This window comes from Zea mays, chromosome 3 (genome assembly GCF_902167145.1).
Source record: "Zea mays cultivar B73 chromosome 3, Zm-B73-REFERENCE-NAM-5.0, whole genome shotgun sequence".
NCBI lineage: Eukaryota > Viridiplantae > Streptophyta > Magnoliopsida > Poales > Poaceae > Zea > Zea mays.
The window spans coordinates 206,337,498-206,356,493 of NC_050098.1; the positions used below are offsets into that span (position 1 = coordinate 206,337,498).

Sequence of the window (18,996 nt, forward strand, 5' to 3'; positions counted from 1 at the left end):
ACTGATTTAATATGGCCTTAACTGGTAGCCTTGAAAATATGACGATGTCCATGTCCTTACCCCGACAGGGTCTCTCCTAGGTGAGAGTTTTGACGGTTCCTATGCTAGCTACTTTACTTCTTTGTCACAGGAACTTGATTGACATATCTGGTTAGTTTGTCTAAAAGCTAGCTGTTCGTTGCTACGTGAGCGCGACGGGGTTATCCTTCGCTGGTTTTGTCTGTAAACCGTATCGGCCTTCACCGCAAAAGAGTGTTGGTTATCTAATGCATGCTTCAGGCCATAGTGATGCAAGATTGTAGCTCTCGTTGATGTGTAACCGATCTTTGAGTTTACAATATTGCGTTGTCGGAGCTATGCGATACTTCTCAGTTCCTCATACGCGTGCAAGAGGTGTTTTGTAAGAAAAGAACAAGAATTTTAAGGAACAAAAGGAAAGATGAAAACTGGGGTTGTTTGTATGGACAGGTCTATGCGTATAAGACGGGCCAGATGTTTGTTTTCTTTGGGCGGGCCGAGCTCATGATGGCCTTTAACTCCATGTACTTTTTTTTGGGCGGGCCGAGCTCAGCCCATGCTATCTGATGCTGCCTGGTGCCTGCTGCCGCGGAGTAGAGAAGTCTTTTTCCAGCTGCAAACGCAAAACGCTGACCCGCACCCGCTGGAATGGCATGTTCCCCTCGCTCTGATTGGTGGAGTGACGCGTCCAGCGGCGGCCGCCCGCTAGCCCCACGCGTTACTGAGCTCGAATCAGAGGGGGGTCATCCAAGTATCACACCAGACCAGAGCCCACCGAACCGACACTCCCCCCACAGTTTCGCGCGCTCGCCTACGGCTACGGGCATTTCGTTCGCCGGCAACCGCGACTCAACCCGGCGGCCATGCCGATCGCGCGTGTAAGCCAGGTGAATCACTTGCACTGCATTTGGCGGCCTGCGGTATCGGCATCGCCGGCCCCTTGATATGTGATCAGTCCTTGGTTTGCCCGTCCTGCTGCCTCCTACGGCACGGCAGGCAGCCACACGGATCACCGAACCGAACACAGGAAAAATGCATGTGTCATGTGTAGCTTGCTCCCTATATATGCTTTGCTCAAACGATCCTCCGTTCAGCGGCATCATCTATTGCCTTCCCGCTCGATTGGGTTAGACTACCGTCAGCCACCGTCTAGTAGTTCTCAATCCGACATGCCGCTTCTCGTTCTGCGCGTGCCGCTCGCCTCGACCAACAATACTAGTACATGCAGTGGCGCTGCACCTCCTGTAGCTGTAGCACCAGCGGCAGAGCATTCCGACGGCCTACTGTTCGACGGCCTTGCTCTGGGCCACGGTGACGACGTCGACGATAAGGCCGAGGCGGACGGCGACGACGCAGCGACCGTGAAGCTGGAGTGGCTGAGGTCGCAGATCATCGGCGCGGAAGCAGAGTTCGCGTCGCCGTTCGGGACCCGACGCATCACGTACGCGGACCACACGGCGTCCGGCCGCTGCCTGCGGTTCGTCGAGGAGTTCGTGCTTCGGAACGTCCTGCCTTTCTACGGTGAGTACACAGCTCATGTTTTTTTTTTCCTTGGACAAACGAATACGCCTCGGTGCTCATACGTGCGTGTGGGTCGGCGATTGGCTCTGGAGCGCCGCAGGGAACACCCACACGACGGACAGCTACGTGGGCATGCACACGAGCAAGCTGGCCGGGGATGCGGCGCGGTACGTGAAGCGCAGCCTAGGCGCGGGGCCGCGCGACATGCTGCTGTTCTGCGGCACGGGGTGCACGGCGGCCATCAAGCGCCTGCAGGAGGTGACGGGCATGGCCGTGGCGCCCACGCTGCGCGCCGCGGTGCTGGCCGCGCTGCCCCCGTCCGACCGCTGGGTGGTCTTCGTGGGGCCCTACGAGCACCACTCCAACCTGCTCACCTGGCGGGAGAGCCTCGCGGAGGTGGTGGAGGTCGGGCTGCGCGCCGCCGACGGCCTCCTGGACCTGGCCGCGCTGGAGTCGGAGCTGGCGGCGCGCGCGCCGTCGGGGCGGCCCATGCTGGGCGCCTTCTCGGCGTGCAGCAACGTCACCGGGCTGCGCACCGACACCCGCGCCGTGGCGGCGCTCCTGCGCCGCCACGGCGCCCACGCCTGCTTCGACTTCGCGTGCAGCGCGCCCTACGTGCGCGTCGACATGCGGTCGGGCGACGCGGACGGCTACGACGCCGTGTTCCTCAGCCCGCACAAGTTCCTCGGCGGGCCCGGGAGCCCCGGCGTGCTGCTCATGGCGTCGCGGCTCTACCGCCTCCGCGCCACCGCGCCGTCCACCTGCGGCGGGGGCACCGTGCGCTACGTCAGCGCCTACGGCGACACGGTGTACAGCGACGACGCCGAGGAGCGCGAGGACGCCGGCACGCCGGCGATCATACAGAAGGTCCGCGCGGCGCTGTCGTTCCGCGTCAAGGAGTGGGTCGGGGAGGCGTGCATCGAGGCGCAGGAGGCGCGCATGCTGGCGCTGGCCCTCCGCCGCGTCCGCGCGGGGGCCAACCCCAGCCTGCGCCTGCTGCAGGGCGCCGATGCCGCCGCGAGCGCGCCCCGCCTCCCCGTGCTCTCCTTCGTGGTCTACGCTCCTCCGCGAGACGGGACCGAGCCCGAGGGCAGGCTGCAGCTGCACTGCCGGTTCGTCACCAAGCTTCTCAACGACCTGTTCGGCGTGCAGGCGCGCGCGGGTTGCGCGTGCGCGGGGCCCTACGCGCACCGGCTCCTCGGCATCAGTCCGGCGCGCGCCAAAGCCATCAGATCAGCCGTCGAACAGGTAAATAAACCCAACGATAAACGTCGAATTTCTCATTCTGCTCGGATCATATTTATATTTTCCTGAAGCTCGCAAATGAGTTCGGTATCGATGGTAACGTACAGGGCTACCACGGGGTTCTGCCCGGGTGGACGCGCGTCAGCCTGGCATACTACACGTCGATGCAGGAGGCCGAGTTCGTGCTGGACGCCGTTGCCTTCGTCGCCAGCTTCGGCCACCGGTTCCTGCCGCTGTACACGTTCGACTGGAAAACCGGAGACTGGCACTACGATCACAGCTGCGCCCGTGGGCTCGTGCCGAACATCGTCGGCGGCAATCCCAGTGGGCGAGTCAAAGCCGAGAACTGCTACCAGAGCTACATGGCATTTGCGCACTGCCTGGCGGAGTCCTTGGCTACCACTTGCACTGGGCTCAGCAGCGATCCTGCTATACGTATTCCCAAGAGCGTCGACCCACAGTTGGTGTATTTCCTCGTATGAGTTGTCATAGGCGGTGATACTACTCCGTTGTACGGTGTAATTGGATTGGAATACTGGAGGATACTACTCCGTTCCGTTTTGACCTGACTTGAAGAGTTCATGTGGGCCATGGTCATGAGTAGCAGGTGTTGTTGGGCTACCGATGTGGGCCATGAGTAGCAGCAACACCTGACCGCATCGCTCCTATGGGCCGTCCCATTCCCACCGCCCCTCGTGACCAGCTTCCTCAATCCCGCCTCTGGAATCTGGATTCTGGAACAGAAAAGCACCACCCGGATTATATGCCGTTTATTACCCACTGTGCCACGCGCAGGCGCGTTCGGCGTTCGGGACTCCCTTCTGCACAACCTGACAATTGCATCCGAAGATGTCCACCAGAAGAACCAGATCCGCGGCCCCAACCATGCTTCTCCTCCTGGTCTGCGCGACGGCGGTCTCGGCGGCCTCTGCCGCCGCCGGGGCGGGCAGGGGCAGGGTCGGATCGGGCCGCGCGGGGCCGTCGCCGTGCCAGGATCTGGCGACGCGGGACGACTGCGCGGCGAGAGCTGGGTGCAGGTGGTGCCGTAGCGAGGCGCTCGACGACATGTGCTTCGGGCCTACCGAGGCGAGGCGCCTCCCACGGCAGGTCTTCTCCTGCGATCCACCCTCCGACGCGGCGCACGCCAGCTTCAACAAGTGACGCCCGCAGCCGCGCTCGCCTTGTTCCCGGACTGCTCCGTCTGACCTTTACTTTCGCCAGGCACCAATTGTTGCTCCTTTTGTCATTGCTGGATCTGAGATTTATTTATCAGAGAATAGCTTGGTCCGTTTTGCTACGTGATTCTTTCGTGGGTTTATATAATATAATGTAAAATCTGCTCAAAATTCAATCAGAGCATTGCAAATATTGTATTTAAAAAAAAATCTAAGTCGTTTTCGTTACAGATATTGTATTTTGACATGTCATCTGGAAATTTGGGGCAATTTTCTGTGTGGTCGTTAATACCGCAACTTGGCAGTAACGGCCTGCTTGGTTTGTGGATGAATTTTGTAACGCCAAAAATTTGGCATGTTAAAAGTTAAGCAAAGAAAAGTTGTCATCTATTGGCAACCAAAATATGAGAGTTTGATAACTTCTGATAACAAACTAAACGACGACCAAAAATATGGCTTATCATTTTTTTGGCTTAGGTATACTTTGGAAGCGAACCAAATAGGCCTTAAAATACTGTCATGCATTACTAGCAATTATTCTGATGGGTTAGAGCATTTTCATTGTTTCGTTATATTACTTTAAGTATAATACCCTTGCGTTGCAACGACACACAATACTATGTCAATCCATTTAGACAACATATAAGGGAATGTCAATCCATTTAGACAACATATAAGGGAGTTCACGGATTTGTACCTGACAGTACCTGACATTACGCTTTGTGGTAGTGGTGTTGCTCGCTGTGCACGCGCTCCAACTTCCTCAGTATCTCCTCTACCTTGACACTACGTCGCTTCAAGCGTCTTCGACTCCTCTGCTCTCGTTCCCCTTCCCTCGCAAACTCTAGACTGCGGTATGTCTCCAGCAACACATGTGACTATGGACTATAGTTCATAACAACAGTCAGTAGTCATTACCCTCGTCCTCGAATAGCGAAGGAGACTCGGTCCACAATCAGTTTGGCGAGGCCCACGGCTAAGCGATCACCCTGGAGCGTGAGCATGAGGCTGATGTTGACGTCGTTGCGGTTTAGCACGTGCCTGGGTCGATCTTGGTGACCCCGACTTCGACATTGAGGTAGGTGACATCCGTGTGCCCCCCTCTAGTGTAGGCAAAGGAGGCTGGGTTCAGATTGTACACGGCCACGACGAGGAGGAGCGCCACGTTGAGGTAGACGAGATAGTTGGGAAGGTTAGGCGTGAGGTGGTCCCGTCCAGGGCCTAGAGACGAGACACATGGTAGGGTCGCGAACCTTGAGCATCGTGAGGAAGAGGACCATGAGGGTTATGGCGAGCACAACGATGAGGTCCAAGGTGTTGAGGAGGCATAGACACAGACAATGCCAGCGGTGAGGGGTAGTTTGGTTGAGGGGTGGTAGGCGGGGTGACAGAGGGGGTTGTGTGCGTCGGCGTCAGGAGGACGAAGTGGGCGGTGGTGGTGATGGAGGTGGCCGCCATTGGATGGATTGGGATTTGGGAGGTAGTTAGGGTGGGATCTTGGGCAGGTGAGCAACGTGGCGAGGGGTGGTGAGCCTACGCAGCAGCGCCGCCATACCGATTGGCAGAGGAGGTGAGAGGTCTCGTCGTGACCAGTCGAGTGCAGTAGTGGACGGACCAACAAAGATTTTATAAGATTTTTCAGAAGTGTTGACACACAACAATGACAGTAGAAATGATAGAAAATGATGCTTTATAGTAGTAGAGAAGTGAAGTGTGGATGATAAATGAAACAAAATTTACAGTGCATCACCCACCCATACCCACACCTATCTCGAGTTTATGTACCCACGAAGAAATCCATACTTATTTCTATGTGTGTATATAGCTTTTTAGGCTATCTCCAACATCCTTTCTTTTGAAATGTTTGGGACCCATAATGACATCAATGTATTGCAACGGTCTCCTGTTTCTGCAAGGCTAGCAGAAGAGCAAGCTCCAAAGATAAACAACTATCAATGGTCAAGACTACGCAGTGCGTTATTATTAAATGGTTTATATCTTTCATGGATGACATTTGTGAAGACCATACTGTTGCCACAAAGTATGAAGAAAAATATTTTACTAAAGTCAGAAGAAGATTGTAGGAATGACATGGACCATGTATTCGATGCGACCTTCTACCCTTTTTATTTACACACATGATAATGATTCTACTAGGGAGTGCCTGTGCATTGCAACAGAAATATATAATATCATGATAACTTATATACAAAATGTGTGTTATACTGTTATGAGAAAATGTTTCATAATCCATTTGTAATCCTGGCCATACTGAAAGTCGCCTAGAGGGGGGTGAATAGGCGGAATCTGAAAATTATAAACTTAAGCACAACTACAAGCCGGGATTAGCGTTAGAAATATAAACGAGTCCGAAAGAGAGGGCGAAAACAAATCGACCAAAGAAATAGAGCGGATGACATGGTGATTTGTTTTACCGAGGTTCGGTTTTTGCAAACCTACTCCCCGTTGAGGTGGTCACAAAGACCGGGTATCCTTCAACCCTCTCCCTCTCTCAAACGGTCACTTAGACCGAGTGAGCTTCTCTTCTCAATCACTTGGGACACTAAGTCCCCACAAGGACCACCACACAATTGGTGTCTCTTGCCTTGTTTACAATTGAGTTGGGAACAAGAAAGAAAGAAGAAGAAAAGCGATCCAAGCTCAAGAACTCAAATGAACACAAATGTCACTCTCTCTAGTCACTATTTGATTGGAATGAACTTTGGACTTGGGAGAGGATTTGATCTCTTGTTTTGTGTCTTGGAATGAAGTCTAGAGCTCTTGTATTGAATGCAATGGCTGAAAACTTGGATGCCTTGAATGAGTGGTGGTTGGGGGGTATTTATAGCCCCAACCACCAAAGTGGCCGTTGGGGAGGCTGTCTGTCGTATGGCGCACCGGACAGTCCGGTGCGCCAGCCACGTCACCCAACCGTTAGGGTTCGACCGTTGGAGTTCTGACAAGTGGGGCCACCGACAGTCCGGTGGTGCACCGGACAGTCACTGTTCACTGTCCGGTGCGCCTTCTGGCGCCTGCTCTGATTTCTGCGCGCGCAGGCGCGCACTATTTACTTTCACTGTTCATTTGCAGACAACCGTTGGTACGAAGTAGTCGTTGCTCCGCTGGCACACCGGACAGTCCGATGCTACACCGGACAGTCCGGTGAATTATAGCGGAGCGACCGCCCGAATTCCCGAAGCTAGCAAGATCAGAGTGGATCCTCCTGGCACACCGGACACTGTCCGGTGGCACACCGGACAGTCCGGTGCACCAGACCAGGGCTGCCTTTGGTTTAACTTTGCTCCTTTGTTTTGAACCCTTTCTTTTATCTTGTATTGGTTTGTTGTGAACCTTTGGCACCTGTAGAACATATATTCTAGTGCAAACTAGTTAGTACAATAATTTGTGTTGGGCAATTCAACCACCAAAATTCATATAGGAAAAGGTTTGACCCTATTTCCCTTTCAATCTCCCCCTTTTTGGTGATTGATGCCAACACAAACCAAAGCAAATATAAGAGTGCAGAATTGAACTAGTTTGCATAATGTAAGTGCAAAGGTTACTTGGAATTCAAACCAATATAATTATTTAAATAGATATTCATGGATTGTTTTCTTCTTATTTAAAATTTTGGACCACGCTTGCACCACGAGTTTTGTTTTGCAAAGTCTTTGTAAAATTCTTTTCAAAACTTTTTGCAAATAGTCAAAGGTATATGAATAAGATTGAAAGAAGCATTTTCAAGATTTGAAATTTTCTCCCCCTGTTTCAAATGCTTTTCCTTTGACTTAAACAAAAACTCCCCCTTAATGAAATTCTCCTCTTAGTGTTCAAGAGGGTTTTACAAGTTTTGAAGATACTACTTTCTCCCCCTTTTTGAACACAATAAGATACCAATTTTAAAAAACTTCATTTTTAAAATTCGGTGGTGGTGCGGTCCTTTTGCTTTGGGCTCATACTTTCTCCCCCTTTGGCATGAATCGCCAAAAACGGATACTTGTGAGTGAAATATAAGCCCTTGTATTTTCTCCCCAATGGCAAACAAACGAATATGAGTGAAGATTATACCAAAGTGGAGAATAATGTGGAATACCGGTAAAGAGTAGGTAATACCGATGGAGTTGAGTGGAAGCGTCGTCTTTGCCGAATACTCCATTTCCCTTTAAATTCTATGACTAAGCATAAGATTGCACTTGAAAACACATTAGTCATAGACATAAAAGAGATATGATCAAAGGTACATAAATGAGCTATGTGTGCAAAGAATCAATCAAAATTCCTAGAATCAAGAATATTTAGCTCATTCCTAAGTTTGGTAAAAGTTTTCTCATCTAATGGTTTGGTAAAGATATCGGCCAATTGATCTTTGGTGTTAATATAGCCTATCTCGATATCCCCCTTTGTTGGTGATCTCTCAAAAAGTGATACCGAATGGCTATGTGCTTAGTGCGGCTGTGTTCAACGGGATTATCCGCCATGCGGATTGCACTCTCATTATCATATAGGAGAGGGACTTCGCTAAATTTGTAGCCATAGTCCCTAAGGGTTTGCCTCATCCAAAGTAATTGTGTGCAACAATGGCCTGCGGCAATATACTCGGCTTTGGCGGTAGAAAGAGCGACTGAGTTTTGTTTCTTTGAAGCCCAAGACACCAGGGATCTCCCCAGAAACTGATAAGTCCCTGATGTGCTCTTTCTATCAATTTTACACCCTGCCCAATCAGCATCAGAATATCCTAATAAATCAAAAGAGGATCCCTTAGGGAACCAAAGACTAAACTTAGGTGTATGAACTAAATATCTCAAGATTCTCTTCACGGCCCTAAGGTGGACTTCCTTAGGATCGGCTTGGAACCTTGCACACATGCATATGGAAAGCATAATGTCTGGTCGAGATGCACATAAATAGAGTAAGGATCCTATCATCGACCGGTATACCTTTTGATCTACGGATTTACCTCCTGTGTCGAGGTCGAGATGCCCATTGGTTCCCATGGGTGTCTTGATGGGCTTGGCATCCTTCATTCCAAACTTGGTGAGTATGTCTTGAATGTACTTTGTTTGGCTAATGAAGGTACCCTCTTGGAGTTGCTTGACTTGAAATCCTAGAAAATACTTCAACTCCCCCATCATAGACATCTCGAATTTTTGAATCATGATCCTACTAAACTCTTCACAAATGGATTTGTTAGTAGACCCAAATATGATATCATCAACATAAATTTGGCATACAAACAAATCATTTTCAATTGTTTTAGTAAAGAGAGTAGGATTAGCTTTGCCGACTTTGAAGCCATTAGTGATAAGGAAATCTCTTAGGCATTCATACCATGCTCTTGGGGCTTGCTTGAGCCCATAAAGCGCCTTAGAGAGTTTGTACACATGATTAGGATACTCACTATCTTCAAAGCCTGGAGGTTGCTCAACATAGACCTCTTCCTTGATTGGTCCATTGAGGAAGACACTCTTCACGTCCATTTGATAGAGCTTAAAGTCATGGTAAGTAGCATAGGCAAGTAATATACAAATTGACTCAAGCCTAGCTACGGGGGCATAGGTTTCACCAAAATTCAAACCTTCGACTTGTGAATACCCTTTGGCCACAAGTCGTGCCTTGTTCCTTGTCACCACACCATGCTCATCTTGCTTGTTGCGGAAGACCCACTTGGTTCCTACAACATTTTGGTTAGGACGTGGAACTAAATGTCATACCTCATTCCTTGTGAAGTTGTTGAGCTCTTCTTGCATCGCCAGCACCCAATCCGAATCTTGAAGTGCTTCCTCTACCCTGTGTGGCTCAATAGAGGAAACAAAAGAGTAATGTTCACAAAAATGAGCAACATGAGATCGAGTGGTTACCCCCTTATGAATATCGCCGAGGATGGTGTTCACGAGGTGATCTCGTTGGATTGCTTGGTGGACTCTTGGGTGTGGCGGTCTTGGATCTTGCTCATCCTCCTTGTCTTGATCATTGGCATCTCCCCCTTGATCAATGTCCTCCTCTTGAGGTGGCTCATCTTCTTGATCTTTATTTTCATCATCTTGAGCTTGATCCTCATCTTGGGTTGGTGGAGATGCTTGCATGGAGGAGGATGGTTGATCTTGTGCTTGTGAAGGCTCTTCGGATTCCTTAGGACACACATCCCCAATGGACATGTTCCTTAGCACGACGCACGGAGCCTCTTCATCATCTAGCTCATCAAGATCAACTTGCTCTACTTGAGAGCCATTAGTCTCATCAAACACAATGTCACATGAGACTTCAACTAGTCTAGTGGACTTGTTAAAGACTCTATATGCCGTTGTGTTTGAGTCATAACCAAGTAAAAAAGCCTTCTATAGCCTTACGAGCAAATTTAGATTTTCTACCTCTTTTAACAAGAATAAAGCATTTGCTACTAAAGACTCTAAAATATGAAACATTGGGCTTTTTACCAGTGTGGAGTTCATATGATGTCTTCTTGAGGATTCGGTGAAGATATAACCGGTTGATGGTGTAGCAAGCGGTGTTGACCACCTCGGCCCAAAACCGATCCGAAGTCTTGTACTCATCAAGCATGGTCCTTGCCATGTCCAATAGAGTTCTATTCTTCCTCTCCACTACACCATTTTGTTGTGGCATGTAGGGAGAAGAGAACTCGTGCTTGATGCCCTCCTCCTCAAGGAAGCCTTCAATTTGAGAGTTCTTGAACTCCGTCCCGTTGTCGCTTCTTATCTTCTTGATCCTTAAGCCGAACTCATTTTGAGCCTATCTCAAGAATCCTTTCAAAGTCTCTTGGGTTTGAGATTTTTCTTGCAAAAAGAATACCCAAGTGAAGCAAGAATAATCATCCACAATAGCTAGACAGTACTTACTCCCGCCGATGCTTATGTAAGCGATCGGGCCGAATAGATCCATGTGGAGTAGCTCCAGTGGCCTGTCAGTCGTTATTATGTTCTTGTGTGGATGATGAACACCAACTTGCTTCCCTGCCTGGCATGCGCTACAAATCCTGTCTTTCTCAAAATGAACATTTGTTAGTCCCAAAATATGTTCTCTCTTTAGAAGCTTATGAAGATTCTTCATCCCAACGTGGGCTAGTCGGCGATGCCAGAGCCAACCCATGTTAGTCTTAGCAATCAAGCAAGTGTCGAGTTCAGCTCTATTGAAATCAACTAAGTATAGCTGACCCTCTAACACTCCCTTAAAAGCTATTGAATTATCACTTCTTCTAAAGACAGTAACACCTAAATCCGTAAAGAGACAGTTGTAACCCATTTTACATAATTGAGAAACAGAAAGCAAGTTGTAATCTAAAGAATCTACAAGAAAACATTGGAAATAGAATGGTCAGGTGATATAGCAATTTTACCCAATCCTTTGACCAAACCTTGATTTTCATCCCCGAATGTGATAGCTCTTTGGGGATCTTGGTTTTTCTCATAGGAGGAGAACATCTTTTTCTCCCCAGTCATGTGGTTTGTGCACCCGCTATCGATGATCCAACTTGAGCCCTCTGATGCATAAACCTACAAAACAAATTTAGGCCTTGTTCTTAGGTACCCAAACGGTCTTGGGTCCTTTTACATTAGAAACAAGCACCTTGGGTACCCAAACACAAGTCTTGGAGCCCTTGTGTTTGCCACCAACATATTTGGCAACTACTTTGCCTGATTTGTTCGTAAGCACATATGAAGCATCAAAAGTTTTAAATAAAATGTTATGATCATTTGATGCAATAGGAGTTTTTTTCTTAGGCATTTTAACATGTGTAGAACGCCTAGAGCTAGAAGCCTCAATCTTATAAATAAAAGCATGGTGAGAATGAGTCTTCTTTGCATGAATTCTCCTAATCTTGTCCTCAGGATAACCAACAGGATACAAAATATAACCCTCGTTATCCTAAGGCATGGGAGCCTTGCCCTTAACAAAATTAGACAATCTTTTAGGAGGGGCATTAAGCTTGACATTGTCTCCCTGTCGGAAGCCAATGCCATCCTTAATGCCAGGGCATCTCCCACTATAAAGCATGCTACGAGCAAATTTAAATTTCTTATTTTCTAGTTCATGCTCGGCAATTTTAGCATCTAATTTAGCTATATGATCATTTTGTTGTTTAATCATAGCAAGGTGATCATGAATAGCATCAATATTAATATCTCTACATCTAGTGCAAATAGATACATGATCAACCATAGATGTAGAGGGTTTGCAATCATTCAATTCAACAATCTTAGCATGTAAAATAGCATTCTCATCTCTAAGGTTGATAATAGCATCATTGCAAACATTCAAATCTTTAGCCTTAGCAATTAATTTTTCATTTTCAATCTTAAGGCTAGAAAGAGAGGCATTCAATTTTTCAATCTTAGCAACTAGACTAGCATTATCATTTCTAAGATTGGTAATTGAACCATCACAAATATTTGACTTCTCAACCTTAGCAATCAAATTAGCATTCTCAATTCTAAGGTTGGAAATAGTGTCATGGCAAGTGTTAAGCCCACTAGTTAATTTTTTATTTTTCTCTACCTCCTGAGCATAAGCATTTTTAGTCTTAACATGCTTTTTGTTTTCCTTAATAAGGAAGTCCTCTTGGCTATCTAAGAGTTCATCCTTATCATGAATAACACTAATCAATTCATTCAATTTCTTTTTTTGTTGCATGTTAAGATTGGCAAAAAGAGTAAGCAAGTTGTCCTCATCATCACTAGAATTATCCTCATCACTAGAGGTTGCATATTTAGTGGAGGATCTTGATTTTACCTTCTTCTTCTTGCCGTCCTTTGCCATGAGGCATTTGGCCGACATTGGGGAAGAGAAGACCTTTGTTGATGGCAATGTTGGCGGCGTCCTCGTCGTCGGAGGAGTCAGTGGAGCTCTCGTCGGAGTCCCACTCCCGGCAAACATGGGCATCGCCGCCCTTCTTCTTGTAATACTTCTTCTTTTCCTTCTTCTTCCCCCTCTTGTCGTTATCCCTGTCACTATCACTAGATAAAGGACATTTAGCGATAAAATGACCGGGCTTACCACACTTGTAGCACACTTTCTTGGAGCGGGGCTTGTAGTCTTTCCCCCTCCTTTGCTTGAGGATTTGGCGGAAGCTCTTGATGATGAGCGCCATCTCCTCGTTGTCGAGCTTGGAGGCGTCGATGGGGACCCTACGGGTTGTGCTTTGGGTACGGAGGAGGAGGCGCCTTGCTCGATGATCTTCTTGGAGCCTTTGATCATCAATTCAAAGCTCACAAATTTTCCTATTACTTCCTCGGAAGACATTAGTTTATATCTTGGATCACCACGAATTAATTGAACTTGAGTAGGGTTAAGAAATACGAGTGATCTAAGAATAACCTTGACCATCTCATGGTCATCCCATTTGGTGCTCCCGAGGTTGCGCACTTGGTTAACCAAGGTCTTTAGCCGGTTGTACCTTGGTTGAGCATAAAACGACCGAGCTCCCCCTCGATTGTTTCCCTCTTGGTGATCTTGGTCACCTCGTCTCCTTCATGCGCGGTTTTGAGTACATCCTAAATCTCCTTGGCACTCTTCAACCCTTGCACCTTGTTATACTCCTCTCGACTTAGAGAGGCGAGGAGTATAGTGGTAGCTTGGGAGTTGAAGTGTCGGATTTGGGCAACTTCGTCCGAGTCATAGTCTTCATCCCCTACAGATGGTACCTGCACTCCAAACTCAACAACGTCCCAAATACTAGTGTGGAGTGAGGTTAGGTGATGCCTCATTTTATCACTCCACATGTTATAATCTTCACCATAAAAAACCAGTGGTTTGCCTAATGGAATGGAAAGTAATGGAGTACGTTTAGAAATGCGAGGGTAGCGTAGGTGGATCTTACTAAACTTCTTGCGCTCATGGTGCTTAGAAGTCACGGACGGCGCGTCGGAGCCGGAGGTGGATGGCGACGAAGAATCGGTCTCATAATACACCACCTTCTTCATCTTCTTCTTGTCGCCACTCCGATGCGACTTGTTGTGGGAGTGTGATTCTCCCTTTCCTTTGGAGCCGGACTCCCTTGATGGAGCCTTCCCGAGACTTGTAGCGGGCTTCTCGCTAGTCATGACCTCCTTCTTAGCGTGATCTCCCGACATCACTTCGAGCAGTTAAGCTCTAATGAAGCACCGGGCTCTGATACCAATTGAAAGTCGCCTATAGGGGGGGTGAATAGACAGAATCTGAAAATTATAAACTTAAGCACAACTACAAGCCGGGGTTAGCGTTAGAAATATAAACGAGTCCGAAAGAGAGGGCAAAAACAAATCGACCAAAGAAATAGAGCGGATGACACGGTGATTTGTTTTACCGAGGTTCGGTTTTTGCAAACCTACTCCCCGTTGAGGTGGTCACAAAGACCGGGTCTCTTTCAACCCTTTCCCTCTCTCAAATGGTCACTTAGACCGAGTGAGCTTCTCTTCTCAATCACTTGGGACACTAAGTCCCCACAAGGACCACCACACAATTGGTGTCTCTTGCCTTGCTTATAATTGAGTTGGGAACAAGAAAGAAAGAAGAAGAAAAATAATCCAAGTGCAAGAACTCAAATGAACACAAATGTCACTCTCTCTAGTCACTATTTGATTGGAATGAACTTTGGACTTGGGAGAGGATTTGATCTCTTGTTTTGTGTCTTGGAATGAAGTCTAGAGCTCTTGTATTAAATGCAATGGCTGAAAACTTAGATGCCTTGAATGAGTGGTGGTTGGGGGTATTTATAGCCCCAACCACCAAAGTGGCCGTTGGGGAGGCTGTCTGTCGTATGGCGCACCGGACAGTTCGGTGCACCACTGGACACTGTCCGGTGCGCCAGCCATGTCACCCAACCGTTAGGGTTCGACCGTTGGAGTTCTGACAAGTGGGGCCACCGGACAGTCACTGTTCACTGTCCGGTGTGCCTTCTGGCGCCTGCTCTGACTTCTGCGCGCGCAGGCGCGCACTATTTACTTTTACTGTTCATTTGCAGACAACCGTTGGTGCGAAGTAGTCGTTGCCCCGCTGGCACACCGGACAGTCCGGTGCTACATCGGATAGTCCGGTGAATTATAGCGGAGCGACCTCCCGAATTCCCGAAGCTGGCAAGTTCAGAGTGGATCCTCCTGGTGCACCGGACACTGTCCGGTGCGCCAGACCAGGGCTGCCTTCGGTTTAACTTTGCTCCTTTGTTTTGAACCCTTTCTTTTATCTTGTATTGGTTTGTTGTGAACCTTTGGCACCTGTAGAACATATATTCTAGTGCAAACTAGTTAGTACAATAATTTGTGTTGGGCAATTCAACCACCAAAATTCATATAGGAAAAGGTTTGACCCTATTTCCCTTTCACATACATAAATTTTGTTATTTTAATCTAGCTGTTTTGAAAGTCGCCTAGAGGGAGGTGAATAGGGCGAAACTGAAATTTACAAAATTAATCACAACTACAAGCCGGGTTAGTGTTAGAAATAATAATGAGTCCGAGAGAGAGGGCGCAAAACAAATCGCAAGCGAATGAAGAGTGTGACACGCGGATTTGTTTTACCGAGGTTCGGTTCTCGCAAACCTACTCCCCGTTGAGGAGGCCACAAAGGCCGGGTCTCTTTCAACCCTTACCCTCTCTCAAACGGTCCCTCGGACCGAGTGAGCTTCTCTTCTCAAATCAAACCAGGAACAAAACTTCCCCCCGCAAGGACCACCACACAATTGGTGTCACTTGCCTCGGTTACAATGGAGTTTTGATCACTAGAACAAGTGAGAAAGAAAAGAAGCAATCCAAGTGCAAGAGCTCAAAAGAACACGACAAATCTCTCTCGCTAATCACTAAAGCCTTGTGTGGAATTGGAGAGGATTTGATCACTTGAGTGTGTCTAGAATTGAATGCCTAGCTCTTGTAAGTGGTTGAGAAGTGGAAAACTTGGATCACTTGAATGTGGGGTGGTTGGGGGTATTTATAGCCCCAACCACCAAACTAGCCGTTTGGTGGAGGCTGTCTGTCGTATGGTGCACCGGACAGTCCGGTGCACACCGGACATGTCCGGTGCGACAACCACGTCACCAGGCCGTTAGGGTTCCGACCGTTGGAGCTCTGACTGCTGGGCCCGCCGGGATGTCCGGTGGCGCACCGGACATGCACTGTGGAGTGTCCGGTGCGCCAGCATGGGCGTGCCTGACTTCTGCGCGCGCTGGCGCGCATTTAATGCGCTACAGGTAGTCGTTGGCGCCTGAAGTAGCCGTTGCTTCGTTGTCACACCGGACAGTCCGGTGTACACCGGACATGTCCGGTGAATTATAGTGGACTATCCGTTGTGAATTCCCGAAGCCGACGAGTTCAGAGTTACTTCATCCTTGGGGCACCGGACACAGTCCGGTGTACACCGGACAGTCCGGTGTACACCGGACAGTCCGGTGAATTATAGCGGAGTGACTCTGTGTTTTTCCGAAGGTGAGGAGTTTGGCTTCAAGTCCCCTGGTGCACCGGACACTGTCCGGTGGCGCACCGGACAGTCCGGTGCGCCCATCCAGGGTGCCTTCGGTTCTCTCTTTGCTCCTTTGTTTGAACCCTTTCTCTTGATCTTTTTATTGGCTTATTGTGAACCTTTGGTACCTGTAGATCTTATAGACTTGGGCAAACTAGTTAGTCCAATTATTTGTGTTGGGCAATTCAACCACCAAAATTAGTTTAGGAAATAGGTGTAAGCCTAATTCCCTTTCATGTTTCACCACTACATTTCAACCATCAGTATCATACAGACTTCGATATATGCCACGATTTGCATGGTCTCATCATTCGAGAGCACATCCTTAAACAAAAGGGCAAGTGTGTGTGTTTGCGAAGAGAATTAAAGGTAGGCCGGCACAAAAGCTATCCCAACAGTGGCGAGGATGACGAATTGGTCATTGGTATCAGTCCTCTTCTGTGTCACCTTTGGCGCCGAGATGACGCCACAGCCTTTGATATAGTAGTCATCGAACGCGCGCGACATGGCGAGTATCGATGACTCTTCGCTGGGCTACCAGATGAAGTGCACCCTAGGCTCATCAGCGATGTCGGAGAGGAAATTCTCCGGTCGGGTGGCGGAATGCACCCGCCCTAATCCTAAGATGAGGAGGGGCCTTAGCGGTTTGCCTGTTGTGGAATCAGGATGAACACACGAGGACACAAGGGATTAGAGTGGTTCAGGCCGTCTGGAGCGTAAAACCCTACCTCCACTGTGTGTATGTTGTATTGAGAGTATGTGTAAGCATGTGTTAGAGCTTGAGAGCTTAGAGAACCTGTCCTTGTAATGCTGTGTGCCTTCCCTTTTATAGTTTAAGAGAGGCACATATAAGGATGCCGAGTCCCGTCATGTGGGTCCAGGAGCATAATGGATGGAATACATTATGTGGGTAATTAATACTAATAACACCTGAGTAATCACCGAGCGCTATGACGTCTGCAATCCATGCTGCATTGATAGGCAGTTACCGTACGAGTAATGTGGAAGTAATGGTGAGTAACTGCGCGACCCACGTATCATGGACTGAGCACGCCGCCTGTCAGTGGAATGGGCAGGCGCACATCTTATCCGTCATGAAGGCGCGCGTATATGGGCGGATCTATAGTGTTGGTTGTGGTGTCCCGTGACACCAATGGTTTATTTCTATCATGTGTACGTCATAATATTTGATTATTAGGGAAACCATCAATAAAAAATTGTGACACCATTAATCACACGCACCAGCCCATTATTTAATTATTTTCTAACAAGGCCCATTAGAAGACAGACGTAGGAGGCCAAAGGTAGCTCATCTGATAGCCTCAAATAGCCTATTATTTAATTATCTTTCTATCACGTCTGCTTACTCTCACAAAATCTCACAACCCTTGCCTTTTCCTGTTCACAGCCGTTGGCCAAGCGAATAATCAAGTAACCAACGAAAATAGTAGTAAGCAATAGCGATCCGCAACCAGCGTTCAGGTGAAAGTACCTTTTTCCTAATCCTCATCGGGGTCCCCAAATCAATTTGCGATGGAGCGATTCTTCACAAAATTCTTGTTCTGCCAGTTGCCACTGCATCTGTGGAAAGGTGCTTTTCAACAATAAAAATTATGAAGACAATACTATGTAATTGTATTCGTAATAATTTTGTGGATGGTTGCATCATTTGCTTTGTTGAGCCAAGCTTTATACAATCCCGAACAATATGCGATTGATCGATTTCAGAAGATGGAAGATCGTAATAGTAGAAGGCTGGAGTGCAGCTTTTGAGTCATGGTAATTTGATTATCTATACGACAAATTAATCTAAATTTCTTGGATTTCTATTTTTTAACGTAACTTTGGTATATCATTTTTACCCAATTTTGATGTTTTTCAAAGAGCTACTATTGCTATTAATTTGTCAAAAAACTACTACAATTAAATGATGATGACACCATCGCCCTCAAATCCTAGATCCGCCCCTCGCGCGTAGCCCAGAGGCGTCACGCCGAGTTCCGCCCGTTGGCTTATGCCGCGCGCAATATGCTACGTGGCAGCATCGGGGCTCTAGCTGAGCGGGGAGCAGGAGTGTATGCGGATAGGTCCGGAGCACACCAGAACAGGACTGGACACGTGTCAGCTCCAAACCCCCACCTGGGCCTTAAGTAAGGTCTCGGGACCATGTCGGAGAGGAAATTCTCCGGCTAGGTGGCGGAATGCACCCGCCCTAATCCTAAGATGAGGAGGGGGCCTTAGCGGTTTGCCTGTTGTGGAATCGGGATGAACACACGAGGACACAAGGGATTAGAGTGGTTCAGGCCGTCTGGAGCGTAAAACCCTACCTCCACTGTGTGTATGTTGTATTGAGAGTATGTGTAAGCGTGTGTCAGAGCTTGAGAGCTTAGAGAACCTGTCCTTGTAACGTTGTGTGCCTTCCCTTTTATAGTTTAAGGGAGGCACATACAAGGATGTCGAGCCCCGTCATGTGGGCCCAGGAGCATAATGGATGGAATACATTATGTGGGTAATTAATACTAATAACACCTGAGTAATCACCGGGTGCCATGATGTTCGCAATCCATACTGCATTTATGGGCAGTTATCGTACGAG

General features: G+C 48.1%; 2 protein-coding genes and 1 pseudogene across 2 annotated transcripts; 2 read left to right on the forward strand and 1 right to left on the reverse strand.

Moving 5' to 3' along the window:
* The first annotated feature begins 1,134 nt into the window (after positions 1-1,134).
* On the forward strand, positions 1,135-3,350 carry LOC100383482 (uncharacterized). Its single transcript, NM_001176130.1, has 3 exons — positions 1,135-1,539; positions 1,640-2,787; positions 2,892-3,350. The coding sequence occupies exons 1-3, from the start codon at positions 1,188-1,190 to the stop codon at positions 3,264-3,266; spliced, it is 1,875 nt and encodes a 624-aa protein (NP_001169601.1). The 5' UTR covers positions 1,135-1,187; the 3' UTR covers positions 3,267-3,350.
* A 206-nt stretch (positions 3,351-3,556) lies between these two features.
* LOC100278853 (uncharacterized) lies at positions 3,557-4,185 on the forward strand. Its single transcript, NM_001151992.2, has one exon. It carries the CDS (start codon positions 3,634-3,636, stop codon positions 3,943-3,945), a length of 312 nt encoding a protein of 103 aa, NP_001145464.2. The 5' UTR covers positions 3,557-3,633; the 3' UTR covers positions 3,946-4,185.
* Positions 4,186-4,873: 688 nt separating this feature from the next.
* Positions 4,874-18,996, reverse strand: part of LOC103652499 (uncharacterized) — a 44,877-nt pseudogene continuing 30,754 nt past the window's right edge.